This window comes from Oncorhynchus tshawytscha, linkage group LG30, assembly GCF_018296145.1.
Source record: "Oncorhynchus tshawytscha isolate Ot180627B linkage group LG30, Otsh_v2.0, whole genome shotgun sequence".
In the NCBI taxonomy this organism is placed as follows: Eukaryota; Metazoa; Chordata; class Actinopteri; order Salmoniformes; family Salmonidae; genus Oncorhynchus; species Oncorhynchus tshawytscha.
In genome coordinates, this window is record NC_056458.1 from 8817415 (window position 1) to 8835574 (window position 18160).

At 40.0% G+C, this 18160-nt stretch overlaps 2 protein-coding genes across 5 annotated transcripts; one reads left to right on the forward strand and one right to left on the reverse strand.

Moving 5' to 3' along the window:
- Positions 1-1348: 1348 nt before the first annotated feature.
- On the reverse strand, positions 1349-9618 carry LOC112228832 (sororin). 4 transcript variants are annotated; one of them, XM_042309198.1, is made up of 6 exons: positions 9582-9618; positions 7244-7333; positions 3274-3341; positions 3050-3118; positions 2429-2929; positions 1349-2249 (listed from the first exon to the last, which is right to left on the reverse strand). In XM_042309198.1, exons 2-6 carry the CDS (start codon positions 7275-7277, stop codon positions 2169-2171), a joined length of 753 nt encoding a protein of 250 aa, XP_042165132.1. In that variant the 5' UTR covers positions 7278-7333; positions 9582-9618; the 3' UTR covers positions 1349-2168. The 4 variants fall into 4 exon arrangements, with proteins under 4 accessions (XP_042165132.1, XP_042165133.1, XP_042165131.1 ...); XM_042309199.1 differs by lacking the exon at positions 9582-9618 and adding an exon at positions 7714-7798 and having other exon boundaries at positions 7244-7329; XM_042309197.1 differs by lacking the exon at positions 9582-9618 and adding an exon at positions 7714-7764.
- Positions 8465-16471, forward strand: LOC112228831 (zinc finger protein-like 1). The gene is made up of 8 exons (XM_024394505.2): positions 8465-8659; positions 8903-9019; positions 11073-11184; positions 11358-11551; positions 11805-11880; positions 12046-12240; positions 12467-12614; positions 13930-16471. The coding sequence occupies exons 2-8, from the start codon at positions 8918-8920 to the stop codon at positions 14114-14116; spliced, it is 1014 nt and encodes a 337-aa protein (XP_024250273.1). The 5' UTR covers positions 8465-8659; positions 8903-8917; the 3' UTR covers positions 14117-16471.
- The last annotated feature ends 1689 nt before the right edge of the window (positions 16472-18160 follow it).

The window sequence follows — 18160 nt, forward strand, 5'->3', positions numbered from 1 at the left end:
AGATATTATCCTAAACCACATAAGCAGTGGGTGCCAGCACATACTCTGTCAGAGAACCCACAAGAATGACACAGGCTGAGATGCTCATTGATGTTTTGTACTAGGATTCTGCTGGCACTCTCCATCTGATGAAACCATTTTCCAATTGCGCTGGAGCGTGCATGAAACACACCACACAGAAACGTCAATAAATTCTCTGCACCCACCCACTAGCCCCAAGCTATTTCAGAACACATGTGGAAGCTACTTAATAATAGACAAAACATGGAAACTTTTCCTATTTCTGTGATGCATAATAAAGTAAAGCATTGGTCAGCTAGTCTATTCAAGTGACATGGTATGGGCAATGTTACATTTTAAAACACTTGTGTCATTTGTGCAACATTCTTGGGGGTTGTAGTTTATTCACAAACACAATTATTATATTTAAGAACTCATTGTTTATGTTAAGCTTAAACTGAAACTAAAAATATCTCTGAATTTGATCAAATAATGTTGCCCTTTAAGTTATCTATGAATACAATGAAACTGTGTGGACTTCAGTGTTTAGGAGATTGCCTGGTTAATGCCCAGCTTGCTACTGACCTACCTGCACCTACTGTGTCACTGCAATATCCACCATGATATGGACCAATAAAATTGGATTTGACTTGCAATAGTCCATGATAACTAAAAGGAACGGCATTGAGAATTCCATTTAATTCCAATGTCATGACACAAGCAACCACAAACCAAGAAACACGATTATTTGCAATGAATGATCATATCTTAATCCCATATCACCACACCCTGACAGTTAAGTACAGAGGTACACATAAAAACTGCTTCTGGGATGTTTGACACCAGTAATATAGACAATAATTTGTCTCCGGACTGTCTATCTCTGAGGTTATAGCCATACAATACTAGCGTCTGTAGTTGTCCATCGCCCGCAGCCCCTTTCCCTGAATTGATTATCAATTGTGTGATACAGCACAGCCCTCCACTCGCAATCAATGGCAGCACTGCACTGATGTGACCCTCCAGCAAAGAGAATGGAAGGTCAAAGCAGTGTGGGGCTGAGACCCAGCCCACAGGTTATATAACTCACAAATCAACTGTTTTCTCCTTCAATTCTAAAGGACAATGTTATTTAGGAGACCTAGAACATTGATACTCAATATAAACAAAATTGATTTTTTTAAATAAATCACTGGCCTGGTAAAATGTTACTTCAAAAAGTATCTTTAAAATATAAAAATGAATGACTATAATGAACGCATTATGTAGCACAGTTGTTATCACAAATGCATAGATCAAAGGAAAAAATAAACTTTGTTTCATACGGTAATTATTCGAACTGGAAGAGTTACACAGAATAACAAACTATTTATTATATTCATGATAACGGAACAATTATAAAAAGCAACATTACTTCTTACAGAAAAACTAAACAAAGCAAAGAGATCAACCATATGATAGACTTGAGTCAGTAACGGACATGGTCAGCCAATAAGAACGCGTTTCCAATTGATATGGAGTGGTGATCAGATAATAAAAGTCTTAAATCACTAACATCTAAACTATCATCAATGAGTGGAATAAAGAAACTAATTACATTTACACTAATACAAAAGAAAATAACAGTGATGGAAGAAGCCACAATGAGAGGGTGAGCGCAACCTCCAGGGAACAAAATGTGATAGGTGCTTTGTAAATAATTCTTATAGGTTAAAAGACACCTGTAATCCAACAATGATTGAGCAAATAATTTAAAATATAAAGGGTGCTCATCAACACAAAATTATGTCCCAGTGACCTAATGAAGTTGTAATTTCAAAAAACAAATAACTATTAACATTTCAAAGTGACAGGAACATCATTGAAGCTAGAATTCTTTCTTGAGATACATTGTTGATGATACCAATCTCACATTTCCAACTGATTTTTTTTGTTGTATTAAAAAAAAATGTACAAAAAAAAAAAAAATCAACATTTCTGTCTTGTAAATTAATCCTGTTGGTTTCCCATAGGTGGCATTTTCATTCAAATAAAAATGTAACTCTTCTTCACTGTCTTTGTAATTCAATAATGAAATTAAAAACATTAACGTTCTCCAGTATTGGCAACCAGTCTTTCAACCAGTCTTTCAAGTCACATGTAGTCATCTTTGTAGATGACCCATGAGTTTATTCCACCAACAATTCAAATCCTTCTGCTTCTTCAAACTCCGCATTCATCTTTGCCGCAAGGTCATCCAGCTCTGCCAGCTGGTTAGGAAGGAAATTGAAAAGTAGATCAACAAAGGTACAAATGCTTCCACATCTCCATTTTGAAAATAGTGGTAAGCGCTGGTTTTCACATCTTGTTAAGTGGTAAAGTACACTGTAGTCTACTATAGTTTAGTTGTCCATCAATGTTGTCAACAGTGACATATGTCCTCACTTACTTTTATTTGAGGAACCTTCTTCCTCCTCTTCTCCTTTACCACAGCGACACCAGGGATATTGAAATCTGGCTCTGGGTCGGGAACAGCACTGTTGTCCCCTTCCAGCAGGGTGAAGGAGCTGACTCCACAGAGAGACCTGGAGGCTTCAGGGCCCACCCTGAACTTCTCAACCTTGCGGAGAACCTGAGGTGTCTGAAGCTTCTCAAATCCAAACAGAGTCTCCCGACGCTGAGGAGATGGGGAGTACATGGCCTGGTGACTTTCAAATGAAGGGTCCCCTAGGCTTAGGCGGGTATAGGACCTCCGCACCTTTTGTGACCATGCTGAGTCTTCTGGGTTTGCTGCAGCCTGTGGACAGGGTGGTGAGGGGGCCAAGATCGGGGAGAGCATGGTGGCTTTGGGTGTAGGGACCTGGGCAGGTCCTGGGGTATAGATTTGGGACTTCTTAGGACTGCCTTCAATCAATCTTTGTTCATTTTCTGTCTGGTCCTCAGAGGGGACCTGAAACAAAATCAATTGTGCACATATGACTGGGCTAATATGAAATAGCAGAAGGACCAAACATTTAAAAAACTATGCAGCTTATTATGGAAACCGATTTGCTGTGTTCTTTCAACTCACATTGACTTGTGTTTTCCTGGGTGCAATCTTCCTCACAGTGATGCGGCGTTTTACGGCATCTGTAGGAGCCTGTGGATTACGGTAACATAATTCGACAAAATACTGAAATGACTGAAGATGTTTGCAGGATGCAGTTTGACTATGTCAATAGGTAAATTGAAATGTTACTAGTTCTGAAAGACTGGTGGTGTTTAGTTCTAGCTGCTGACAAAGGTACTACTCACAGAGTTGGGGACATTATCATTTGGAGAGGTCAACCGCATTGACCTCCTTCGTGGCTGGCAGGTAGAATCTGGTATGATAAGACAAAGAATGGCCCAACCATAAACAATTTTACCTAACCGGCAGCTTACAATGGTGTGTGATCTTTGTAGCCAATAGCAACATGACTTGACTGGTAAAGACCCTTGACTGCTAAAGTTGAAGTGACAGTTGTTTTTAGTCTACTGTCAAGATGAGTCCATGTCCAAAGCCATCTGTTGTGAAGATCCAGCTGTATGCTTTAATATGTAAAGACATGGGGAAGATAGGCAACAGTTTGTAACTGTAGCCTGCAATTCAGGGCGTTCCCCCTGCCTACCCTTACCACCTGGGGGAGGACCGTTGCAGAGGGCTGTTCAGTCCCAGGTTCCTGCAGATGCAGTTATGCCCAGATGCAGGGACGCCCTGAATTGCAGGCTGCAGTTGTACCCTTCTCAAGATAGACATCAAAATGATGGAAATAGATAGATGATCTTGCATTGATTTGAGATTGGGGCATAAAGCTAGCTCTCTAACCAAGTCTAAAAAATAGATAACATTTGACACTCATCTCACCATCATTTAAATCAAAAATGTAAGTTTGATTCAGTGAACCACACATTTGCTAGCTACGGGCAAGCACTTCAGAAGAACTTCTCTAAATTACTTATTTAGAGTCGAAGGTGTTAAGGTAACAAAAAATGATTTGATAAAATATTGACTTTGGCCTTACTACTAAAGCCCAAAGAAACGCATTGAATAACACATTCATGGCAAAAAAAAGGACAGTATACACACACACACACACACACACACACACACACACATATATACACTGCTCAAAAAAATAAAGGGAACACTAAAATAACACATCCTAGATCTGAATTAATGAAATATTCTTATTAAATACTTTTTTCTTTACATAGTTGAATGTGCTGACAACAAAACCACACAAAAATGATCAATGGAAATCAAATTTATCAACCCATGGAGGTCTGGATTTGGAGTCACACTCAAAATTAAAGTGGAAAACCACACTACAGGCTGATCCAACTTTGATGTAATGTCCTTAAAACAAGTCAAAATGAGGCTCAGTAGTGTGTGTGACCTCCACGCGCCTGTATGACCTCCCTACAACGCCTGGGCATGCTCCTGATGAGGTGGCGGATGGTCTCCTGAGGGATCTCCTCCCAGACCCAGACTAAAGCATCCGCCAACTCCTGGACAGTCTGTGGTGCAACGTGGCATGATGTCCCAGATGTGCTCAATTGGATTCAGGTCTGGGGAACGGGCAGGCCAGTCCTGAGCATCAATGCCTTCCTCTTGCAGGAACTGCTGACACACTCCAGCCACATGAGGTCCAGCATTGTCTTGCATTAGGAGGAACCCAGGGCCAACCGCACCAGCATATGGTCTCACAAGAGGTCTGAGGATCTCATCTCGGTACCTAATGGCAGTCAGGCTACCTCTGGCGAGCACATGGAGGGCTGTGCGGCCCCCCAAAGAAATGCCACACCACACCATGACTGACCCACCGCCAAAACGGTCATGCTGGAGGATGTTGCAGGCAGCAGAACGTTCTCCACGGCGTCTCCAGACTCTGTCACATGTGCTCAGTGTGAACCTGTTTTCATCTGTGAAGAGCACAGGGCGTCAGTGGCGAATTTGCCAATCTTGGTGTTCTCTGGCAAATGCCAAACGTCCTGCACGGTGTTGGGCTGTAAGCACAACCCCCACCTGTGGACGTCAGACCCTCATACCACCCTCATGGAGTCTGTTTCTGACTGTTTGAGCAGACACATGCACATTTGTGGCCTGCTGGAAGTCATTTTGCAGGGCTCTGGCAGTGCTCCTCCTGCTCCTCCTTGCACAAAGGCGGAGGTAGCGGTCCTGCTACTGGGTTGTTGCCCTTCTACGGCCTCCTCCACGTCTCTTGATGTACTGGCCTGTCTCCTGGTAGCGCCTCCATGCTCTGGACACTATGCTGACAGACACAGCATACCTTCTTGCCACAGCTCGCATTGATGTTCCATCCTGGATGAGCTGCACTACCTGAGCCACTTGTGTGGGTTGTAGACTCCATCTCATGCTACCACTAGAGTGAAAGCACCGCCAGCATTCAAAAGTGACCAAAACATCAGCCATAGGAACTGAGAAGTGGTCTGTGGTCACCACCTGCAGAACCACTCCTTTATTGGGGGTGTCTTGCTAATTGCCTATAATTTCCACCTGTTGTCTATTCCACTTGCACAACAGCATGTGAAATGTATTGTCAATCAGTGTTGCTTCCTAAGTGGACAGTTTTATTTCACAGAAGTGTGATTGACTTGGAGTCACATTGTGTTGTTTAAGTGTTCCCTTTATTTTTTTGAGCAGTAATAAATATATATATATATATACATAGTACCAGTCAAAGTTTGGACACACCTACTAATTCAAGGGTTTTTCTTTATTTTCACATTGTAGCATAATAGTGAAGACATCAAAACTATTAAATAACACACATGGAATCATGTAACCAAACAAGTGTTAAAAAAACAAAATATATTTGAGATTCTTCAAAGTAGCCACCATTTGCCTTGACAACTTTGCACACTTGGCATTCTCTCAACCAGCTTCACCTGGAATGCTTTTCCAACAGTCTGGAAGGAGTTCCCACATATGCTGAGCACTTGTTGGCTGCTGTTCCTTCACTCTGCGGTCCAACTCATCCCAAACCATCTCAATTGGGTTGAGGTCAGGTGATTGTGGAGGCCAGGTCATCTGATGCAGCACTCCATCACTCTACTTCTTGGTCAAATAGCCCTTACACAGCCTGGAGGTGTGTTTTGGGTCATTGTCCTGTTGAAAAACAAATGACAGTCCCACTAAGCCCAAACCAGATGGGATGGCGTATCGCTGCTGAATGCTGTGGTAACCATGTTGGTTAAGTGTGCCTTGAATTCTAAATAAAATCACAGACAGTGTCACCAGCAAAGCACCCCCACACCACCTCCTCCATGCTTCACGTGGGAACCCCACATACGTAGATCATCCATTCACCTACTCTGCGTCTTCCAAAGACACGGCAGTTGGAGCCAAAAATCTCAAATTTGGACTCAACAGACCAAAAGGACAGATTTCCACCGGTCTAATGTCCATTGCTCGTGTTTCTTGGCCCAAGCAAGTCTCTTCAACCATGAAGGCCTGATTCACGCAGCCTCTGCTTTACAGTTGATGTTGAGATGTGTCTGTTACTTGAACTCTGAAGCATCTATTTGGGCTGCAATAACTCTAATGAACTTATCCTCTGCAGCAGAGGTAACTCTGGGTCTTCCTTTCCCGTGGAGGTACTGATGAGAGCCAGTTTCATCATAGCGCTTGATGGTTTCTGCGACTGCACTTGAAGAAACCTTTAAAGTTCTTGACATTTTCCACATTGACTGGCCTTCATGTCTTAACGTAATGATGGACTGTCGATTCTCTTTGCTTATTTGAACGGTAGCCTAGTGGTTAGAGCGTTGGACTAGTAACCGAAAGGTTGCAAGATTGAATCCCCGAGCTGACAAGGTAAAAAATCTGTCGTTCTGCCCCTGAACAAGGCAGTTAACCCACTGTTCCTAAGCCATCATTGAAAATAAGAATTTGTTCTTAACTGACTTGCCTACTTAAATAAAGGTTTAAAAAAATCAATACAAATAGGGCTATCTTCTGTATACCACCCCTACCTTGTCACAACACAACTGATTAAATCATACGAATTAAGGAAATAAATTCCACAAATTCACTTTTAACAAGGGACACCTGTTAAATTGAAATGCATTCCAGGTGACTACCTCATGAAGCTGGTTAAAAGGATGCCAAGAGTGTGCAAAGCTGTCATCAAGGCAAAGGGTGGATACTTTGAAGAATCCCGAGGCACATTTTCGGATATAGCGGGTGTGAAATAAAGAACAAAATAACACAAATACTGACCAGCCAAAACGGGTTGTGGTGTCTCGTTGGTCATCCTTGCCGCCTATCCAGCTTGATTTACCAATATAAAATCAGTAGCTAACAAGCTAGCTTACGAAATGAGAAAAGACAATTGTATAGTTAACAAATAAATATAAAAAGCTAACTAGGCCCCTAATAACTAATGCAAAATGCCGATGTAATGCAATATTGCGAGTGGATAACTTGCTAGCTAGATAACTACTGTAGTAGTTCACTTTGCTTGATCTCCCTAGCTGAAGTCCTACTCGTTTCAAAATTGCCCGCCTGGAAGTACCGAAGTGCTAGATTGCCACTTCCTGTCCGTTGTTTACGTCGTTCTCTACAACCATTTACTTCAGTTCTACATTAACGATAAATGTGCGATTCCAGCTAAACTATGATAAACTCCAGAATAGTAGGCGGAAACACAGGGCTAGATCAAATAAATAGATTAACACTCCAGTATACACCTTTCATTTTGTTGCAACCGCCAAATACAAATTTAATGAAGAAAACCTACGATAAACACAGATAGAAACATTTGGCAGAGATTTCACCGGATGTATACGTTTGAAGCATCCGGTGGGCGTTTCTACTCACTACCGAATATGGTGATGACAAGAAGCCCAGTGGGAAAGGATGGAGCGAGATGGATTTGGACGATATTATGCAAGTTTTCTAATGATGCTAATAATACCGTTTTCTATTCTCAAAACAATAATTGTATTTTCCCAAAACTAAAACCTGTTACGAACAGAGTGGACTAAGTTTTGTAGATTTGACCCTTTGCAAAGTTTTAAGAAATTGCGTTGTTTAGGAGTGCAAGGGCGAAATGAGTTAATACACACGTGCACGTCATAGAGTAGGCGAAAATATGCAGCTACGTGCTAGAACGCGCCAATATTATTATTATGAACAAAACAAATACAAAAATAGAAATATACAAACAAAGAGTACATCACCTAACAGACAGGAGTATTACATATCGAGATACATTTTCAATTTGTCAAAACCTTTTATGGTACGTAACGTTATTGCTTTTTTGTTTTCACACTTATTGATAATTTCAAAATAATACTTAAATTCTATCTTAAACAATGTGAAGAGGGGTTTGTTCTCCACCCACTTAATAAAAAAATTACGATAAAATCTGATCGTTGATCTGCTCTCGCCAAACCAATTTTAACCTGACAACCTCAATTAAAAACTGCACAAACTAATCTTGGACCAGCTGTGCCGTGCTCACGTGACATCATTATTCTGCGACTCTACCGGAAGAGACGTGGCAAAATGTCAGCGTCTGAAAACGTTCACATTTTCTAGATTTAGCTGAGCAAGTTGGTAGAGCGGAACATCAGTATTTTTACAACCCTTCCTTCATACGAAAAAGCATCGAGGAGAAAGCTTGTGTAACAGGTAAGGTTGAGATAATTTATAATTAAGGCCACTCGAAACAAATCTGATGCTAGGGAACTAGCAATTATCTATCAATACACGAAAGCAGTGTCTTACACACACATATGTAATCATCAAACTTCATTTGATCCATGAGTAGATTTGACTGGGATATCAGAACATTGCTTAGATAATACCCATAACTATGATGTTGTTGCTGAAGCTTGTTTTGGTGGTCACTTGTGTCTGAATCTGTGTGTACAGTACTACAGACAGACCATGGGTCTGTGCAAGTGTCCTAAGAGGAAGGTGACCAACCTGTTCTGCTTTGAACATCGGGTGAATGTTTGTGAGCATTGCCTGGTCTCCAACCACAACAAGGTCAGTGGATGGACTGCTCTGAATATTAATGTAATGTGAAATTAAATATAGGTCGTTAACAATAAAACGTCACAATATGGTGCAGCGCGTTCGATTTGGCTGCTGGGGGGAAAGGAGACTTCCAACTCTGCTAAAACCATTGAGAACTACGTCCCGTTTTCAAGGAATTGTTAAATAACTATTTGTTTTTCATATCAACTCTTGAAGAGCATAATCAGAACTACACATTTCCGATTATTCCACGTGTAACTATCATCAGAGTAATGCAGCAAGTAACTGCATTCGTTTCATGATCAGTAAACATCAATTATCATGTAATTTCAGATATGTGAGGGTAGCCAATCCGATTGGCATGTTGCTAGCTAGCCCTTGATCATGACTCGCCATTACGTTACACGAAGGTGTCTTCTGTACCGGGGAATGTTGTTAAGATCCTCAACACTCGTTCTGAACATTACAATGTATCGCTTGCGGTACAGTTTTGGAAGCATAAGGAACGTATCTATCATATCAGCGAGAAATAATGTAATTTAAAATATATATATATATATATCAAAAATACCTTTTTTATAGGGTTAGTGTTCCCACATGGCCTTATCGCCATGTTACAGCGCATGTTTACGGAAGTTGGAGGGACCACATGCGCTACCTAGCATGCTCCGAACACCTGTGTGTAACGGAGGAATGCCACCAGAAACGTTTTGTCACTGAAAATTATTGTTGGCTGCAACTCTGATAAAGCCTGTTAAAACAGTGTACAGTAAGTATATATTTTGCATTTGTGAAATTATTTTGATGTGACATGAAAGTAAAGTGCTTTATGTTTCTAGAACCTTATCGCAATTGAGAATCGATTCACTTGTTGATTGAGTTTGTGGCTGCCTGAGCCAGTCCACCTCTGGCAATAACATATACTATCCATGGACCTTAAGGAGAAACGATAGGCTTCTTAAGAGTATATCTTGGGCTAGCTAGCTAAACAAACGTGTCATTTAGCTCGCTTCATCAGAGATTGTCCTTTTGGAAAGGGCTTGACATCAGCAAGTCCTCGTCCTGGTAAAGTTGTCAGTCGGACTTCTGTCATCACCACTATAGATGGCAAGAAAATCAAACAATATTTGGATATAAGTTAGCCATCTAATTTATCCCCTGAAAGTTAGTTTATATTGACGTGATATTGACGTGATATGTTATTAGCTAGCTAGTTAATTTGACGTGATCCATCAATCAATGTAGCCTATCATGTCTGTCAGCAGCAAAAAGTACATTAGCTAGGTCTACTTACCACTAGCAATGTTTAGCCAACTGTACAAAGTTTATACTTAGCTTGCAAAGTAAACATTATCAGTTAACTGTACATCGGGAAATGCCCCTTCTGCTACTTGATAGGCAGAGCCCTCAAAGGATGGGAAATTAACCTAAAAAAAACACTCATACTTGTCAGGAACAGTACACTTTTATTTTATATCACTCAAATTTCCAATTCATGTTTGCCAATATTGAGAGATATATATCTTGAGGCTACCCTCACATATTTGAAATTACATGATAAAATTGTTTACTGAAAAGCATGCAGTTTACTTGCTGTATAACTCTGATAGCGCTAAATGTGCGCAGTTGTTTTGCATGTAATAATCTGACATTTGTAGTTCTGATTATACTCTTCAAGAGGTGATGATATTATGACCAAACAGTTAATATTTATTTAACAATCCCTTGAAAACCGCATTGCGTTAGTGTTGGAGGTACGGGCCAAAGCTGCCAGCAGGCAGAACCATGTGCAAACCGTCATACTGAAGGTCGGACTGGTAACAGTTCTTTGTGGATATATTGTGGATTACCTCTGACATAAGGACAAAATCATTGCCAACAGGTTAAGTAAGTCCAGAAGTGTGTTACACATTCTGACTTGTAATGGGACTATTTGGAAATGTTGAGCTTACATGTTAGAGACGAGAGTGTAAGTTTTTCACTCTCGGATTCTAAAAGGGACTAATAGTAGCTGTCTTTGCCACTAAACTATGAAGTATTTTCTCTCCATTCTGATTACCAGTGTATAGTGCAGTCCTACCTCCAGTGGCTTCAGGATAGTGATTACAGCCCTAACTGTCGACTGTGTAATAACCCACTGATCTCCCAGGATACTGTCAGATTGGTCTGCTATGGTAAGATTGTCAACATCTTCGATTTGTTATCCTTTGTGCTCTTATTGAATTTGGTATAGTCGTGTTCTTTTTTGAGAGTAACTCTCCATATTATTATTGTTGTTGCTTGATATTACTGCTCTGTGGAATTTGCACAAATCCACCTGGATCATTGCCCTTTCTCTCTATCCAAGATGTATTCCACTGGGCCTGTCTTCATGACCTGGCAGCCCGGTTGCCCCTGCACACTGCTCCTGCAGGATACCAGTGCCCCAGCTGCCAGGGTCCAGTGTTTCCCCCCTCCAACCTGGCCAGCCCAATAGCTGACATGCTGAGGGAACAGCTCTCCTTAGTCAACTGGGCAAGAGCTGGACTAGGCCTACCTCTGGTGAGGAATAGGGTTGGGCTGGGTCACACTAGCGGTTAGAGAAATTGAATAGTGATGGTGACCGGGATATACTGGTTGAGATGCTGGGTACCGGCATTAAATTGTGTATGATAAAATAAAATAAAATATTAAAATAAAAAAATATTTTTACGGCTTAAAATATGTTTTAGGACCCATAAATCAAGTGTTTCTTTCAGCGAGATGGCAAGTATTTTGTGACAATTCAAATCTAACATACTCTCTCCACTGCAAGATTGATGAACCTGTAGAAGCTATTCAAGACAGCACACAGGATGTCACCGATTATGCTGACTGGTCCACATTTGATGGTGAGTCATTGTCTCTGGTTTGTTACTGCCTAGTTGGTCTGCAATAATGGGAGCCTGTATTGCAGCTGAATCCCTGCATCATCATAATGCTAAGCTAAATGTTCGATTTGTTTGTTCGAATCAGAAAGGTTACTGTAACATTTACCTTCTCCCCCACTGTGCTAGCCCCAGGATTGGAGACCACTGAAGCTTACCCCACCCACTCCTACACCCCCAGCCCGACCCCTACTCTAGTTCCACCTCCAGTACAGGAAGATCATGGAAATCTCGACAACAACGGGGGGATGGTAGCACAAGAACAACACTCTGGGGTCAACATGATCACTGCAACCTCCAGTGACACAATCACCCTACACACAGGTAAAGGATTATGAATGTTACTCTGGTTTGCAGGAACTGTACTAATCCTAAATTTTACTAACCACACAGTGTTGTCATGCCATACAGGCTAGTCCAAACCGTAGCCTCAAATCTAATCTTAGTTCATGTCATTTTTGTTAACGCATCTGATATTCTTCACGTAGATGCATGTGTATAATGTATCCTCATATTTGGTTATTCATTTGATGTTTATTTTTGCTTCCAGCATCAACCCCAAGGAAAGTCTATGACACACGTGACTCTGGTCCCAGCTCTAGTTACAGCGCTGGACACAGCTCTGTGACACAGATCGACTTTGACGACGACAAGTACCGGCGACGACCAGCACTCAGCTGGTTTGCACAGATTCTCAAGTCAGTAATTGAATTATGTTACTAGTTATTTAACGTAGGTGCTATTCATGTAGTTATTGCACAGCAAGTACACCTTTCTGATCAAACTACATTACATATGGACAACAGTACTTTTTATTTAACCATTATTTAACATACTTAAAGGAGAACCAAATCTCTATTTTTATGTATATGGAATGTTGTAGAAGGGTCCAAGACATCTTTTTTGTGATTTCACTTGTTTTCGATATACTTACCCCAAACAGCAATAATTTTCCTCGTTGTGTAATATGGGGGCCAAAGGCTCTGAAAACACCCAAATACATCCTTTTAGAAACAACAAAGCTCTCAGTATAGCGATGCAGGTCTTTAGATGCTGTACACATGAAACTGTGTCATTCTGAACTTTCTCCGCAACGTTTTATTCCCTTTTGTGCGACTCTCGCTGTTTCATTCTCCATGTAGCCTGCTGCTACAGGTTGCTGCTACAGGTTGCTGCTACAGGTTGCTGCTACAGGTTGCTGCTACAGGTTGCTGCTACAGGTTGCTGCTACAGGTTGCTGCTACAGGTTGCTGCTACAGGTTGCTGCTACAGGTTGCTGCTACAGGTTGCTGCTACAGGTTGCTGCTACAGGTTGCTGCTACAGGTTGCTGCTACAGGTTGCTGCTACAGGTTGCTGCTACAGGTTGCTGCCAAAATAAAAGAAACACCAACATAGTGGTTTTAATAGGGTGTTGGACCACTAGGAGCTGCCAGAACAGCGTCAGTGCACCGTGGCATAGATTCTGGAAGTGTCCGGAACTTCCTGTGTGGAGTCACCCTATGTTTTCAATATACTGTACTTTGTATTCCTCATTTATTTAAGTGTTTATTTGATTCTTTATTTTTGGCAGTTACCTGTAGAGAGGGTCGCAACAAAATTGAATATAACATTGCAGATAAAGTTCGGAATGAGACAATTTCATGTGTACAGCATCTAAAGACCTGCATTGCTATAGTGAGAGGTATGCCATTTCTGAAAGGATGTATTTGGGTGTTTTTAGAGCATTTGTTCATGGTTTTTCTGGGCCCCCATTATACACAACGAGGATCAGGAATTGATTTGCTGTTTGGGGTAGGTTTCTCAAAAACAAGTGAAATCCCCCAAAAAGATGTCTGGACTCTTCTATAACAACATTCCATTTACATCAAAAACAGAGATTTGGTCTTTTTTTTTTTTTTTTTTACGTATCCTTGTAACTTACATTTTATAGATCTGATTTATCAGTTACTGTCTCCAAAGGTGGAGTCCCATTTCTCTAAACTCTGAAGATATAAATGAATTTGTGTTCTCAGAAACCGGACGGGTTCAAAGAGGACAGGCCTGTCCTGGAAACAGAGGGTCTTCATGCTCCTTCTGGTTGGAGTTCTGGGATTCTTTACCTTGATTATCATTATGGCTAAACTGGGCCGTGCTTCAGCTGACTCCGACCCCAACTTAGACCCCCTACTAAACCCCAACATCCGAGTGGGCAAGAACTGACCAGCACCCAACTCCATGTCCTGGTGAGTGTTGAACATGGGGCTGATCTAAGTCCATCTAAGATGGTGGGACCAGTAGAGGCAGAGAGGCACCTTCTCTCTCGGATATGAAAGAAGAGGACAGGATGATGCGTTTTTGCCCTGCAAATGATGACAACCTTATACCCTTTCCCCTCTTTGGGATAGGCAGGTGCAAATTTCCTATTCATCTACTACTAAGAACTAATGGGCTATATAACCTGTGTGTGTGTGTGTGTGTGTGTGTGTGTGTGTGTGAACACATTCAATTATTTACATTGCTTTTAGAGATATATGTAAAATTAATATATTTTGACCCACTGTACATTAAAGTAACTGTCCAGTGAAAATCTCACTAAGTTCATACTCTATTTAACTTTTACCCAAATAATGTTGTTGACTCATCCTATACTCATATTTGTGGCCAAAGCATAAATTGTAATTTAAATTTTTTAATCCAACACAAACTGAACTCAAACAGGCCGTTTAAAAAATTCTAGCTATTTACTCATGGAGGACGATGTCATCCTGAGGATGAGCTGGTAAATCAGCGCTTTACACGCATTAATATTTTTTTAAACATAATTACCTCTTCTTTTTTTTTTTTGGAAGGAAGGAAGGAACTATTTCACTCCTATTGTAATTAGTTCTAGATCATATTTAATATAAATCTGGGAACACTGGACAGTTACTTTAAATGAGATTGCAGTGATGGGAAAACAGAAATACTGTTCTATTAGATATGGCATACAAATATGGCTTGTTGTAACATCTGCTAAAAACAAAGGTATTTTTGGAGTGGGCATCAATAACAGTTGTTCAAGTTACTTGAGTGAGTGTGAGGTTTGTGTTGAACTGGAAGAATGCTGTGTCTGACATGCACATACTGTTTTTGAATGTTGATTAAATCTTAAAGTATGTAAATATAGAAATTGAATGAATTACGGTGAATTTTGTGTTGAACTGGAATAAATTATTCTAACCGATTGTCTCCCAAATTCTGAATGCAATATAAATTGTAATCTTTGGACAAAGAAAATGTAGAACAGATAGTCTGAGGATATTAAAATTGAGTGGTTGTTAACCCAAGGGACATTGTTATTTTAATGCTATACCAAAATGAACATAGTGTTCTGAAATCCACAAGTGCCCTGTGCCCCAACCTGGTCTGAGTACTTTTCTGTATGTAAATCTGAGAGCTCCATTTTACCAAGTTATGTTTCATATGGTATGTATTAATCTGTGGATGTCCATCACCCATTTCATGACATGTTACGAATTTGCTAAACGTATGATATGTTATGAAATCTAGCTAGGTGGCTAACATTAGCTAGGCCTGGGGTTAAGGTGAGGGTTAGATAACATGCTAAGTAGTTGTAAAGTTGCTAATTAGCTAAAATTCTAAAGTTATCCGTGATGAGATTTGAAATCGCACCCATCCACCACGACCAACCACCCTACTTTCAATTATGCCTTAAGTAATCATCTGTCTTACATAACTATACCATACTAAACGTATCATATTATTTTCAGGGTTGCGGATTTACATTCGCTATGTTACATATTGTCTACGAGACCAGGCTGTGTGCTCAGACACTATGTTTGACAGAGTGGGCTACTTTCAAAGATCCTTAACTTGCTTCTCTTGAGTTTGAAGTGTTACTAAAGGTGTCTGCGCATTGCTGTGGTTCAAATTTGGTTGTATATTTGGACATTCTTTGACCATTTTAACTTGCCATTTACAAAAACAAAATGTGTTCGTGGGTAGGTGTGTTGCTAGGACCTCTCTTTTGAAATCATTGTTTGAGAAGTCCCATTTTATGTATTTAAATCAAATGTCTACAGTACACCAATATCAATTTGCTGTTATCTTTGCACTTTTGTGAAAAATTACATACTTTAAAAAATATTTGAGGAAAAATGTCTCTTGCTGATGCTTACTCTGCAGAAGACAGTTCTGTCAATGTAAGAAGCTTTTTTTTTATTTTATTTTTTTTTTATTTTGGAGTAATGTCCTTTTGATAAAGCTGACTTTATCCCTTTTGATAAAGCTGACAACCCCAATTTTGTTTTGCTTTTCACATTTCTCAATTAAATTATACTCTTTGTAAAGACTTAACTGTTTGAAATTATCTATGAACACGTCATATTGTTACTTTTCACAGTTTTTAAAAGAACTGAATGGTTTGACATATCATTATCTGAGGATGGAAAGTTGCGGACATATGCAAGTGTTCTGTTTCTTGAGGGGAATGTGACAAATTTATTGGTATCAGAACTGCTCTGTACAAAACAGTTAATCTGCTACTATTGTGGAATATAAAATTACTTGATGTTTTCCAGTTTCTTGAAATACTTTTTCTACGTGATAACTGAAATGGTCTATTCATTCCTTTTAGTAGATAAAGAGAAACTGACAGTGGTGAGTGCCTACATTTCCATACTTATTCATACTGCTCCCCTGGTGGGAATCAAACCCACAACCCAAGCATTGCAAGTGCCATGCTCTACCAACTGAGCCACATCATCACAAACCACTTGCTATCTCAATGTACTCAATTATATTGGTCATTTTTTGTTTTTCTATTCGTGGTGATGGAAAGCCTACAGGTATGAACTTAGATGACCGGCCTATGTAATACAGTAATGTAAATTAAGTGGTTTGTAAGGATGGTCAGTTAATTTCCATGTTATTTGATCAAGAAAAATGTTTTGTGTCTTTGCCCATAACTTTGCACCTTTTGGATGTAAATGTTTGAGGACAGGGTTTTGTTCTTGCTGTCATTCTAATTGAATCCAATCACAGAGAAGGGGACAAGGCAACAACTCTTTTAATTCCAACTATTGAATCCTACAAGATACTGTTCTTAATTATTCAACTTGTTTTGCCAAAGCAGATATGGTGAATAAATGTTTTTACCCGCACTACATCGGTCTGCTAATACTAGTAAAGGGCCAGTGCACAACTTTTGGTGATTATTTTTTTTGTATTAATCATTATTTTTTTTAATTAAAAAATGTAGGGGGTGATGCAGCACCCCTACTTCCCATGGCTATGGTGCCTAGTGAAAGTCTACACACCCTTTGCAGTCTTTTTTTCCTACTGATCTACACAACATACTCCACATTTTGAAAGTGAAAGAATTTTTATAGAAAATGTACAAAAATATATAAGATTGTCTTCACACCCCAGAGTTAATACTTGGTGGAAGCACCTTTCACAACCATTACAGCTGTAAATAATTTTGAATAAGATTCTACGAACTTTGCAGAACTCTTACTGCAACATATCCATTGTTTTTGTCAAAATTGCTCAAGTGCTGTACATTTGGTTGGGAATCATTGATGGGCAGCAATATTCAAACTGCAACTAGATCACTCAAGAATGCTCAACACCTCTTTGAAAGCCATTCTGGTGTGTCTTTTGGTTGGGAAATGTGTCTTAATTGTCCAACTAAAAAATAAAACTATCCCAGGGATAGGCTTTCAGAAGACTGGTGTGTTTTTTGAGGAATGTTTACATGCGTAGATGCAGTTGTTTGTGGGGCAGCAGAATTTTTGTTGTTGCATTATGTAGTGTTTCCACTACTTCTGAATTCGCCAGACAAAGTTCCACCCCATTCATTTTCAACGAGAACACACGGAGCAATGTGCAGGAGGTTGTGGGAAGGTGAGCAGCTCGAACCGTGCTATGGGAGCAAACTGAATAAGTTCAGCACTGCTTTACTTTATGCAAATTGCACGTGGCTGCTGTTAACCAATCAGGTGAGGAGCAGATGTTTGCTTGAAGATCTTCGGTTCATGAAACTGATTATTCCTTGTTAAAATACAGAGATAAAATCATAAGGTCAATGGCATGGAGGAAGATTGCAGAGATTGTTGGTTTTGATGGTGGGTGAAAAGAGATTTTCACAACAGTATATGCTTGTGCTGCTAGCTACTGTAGCTATGAACATTTATTTATTGAACCTTTATTTAAGTAGGCAAGTCAGTTAAGATCATATTCTTATTTACGATGATGGCCTAC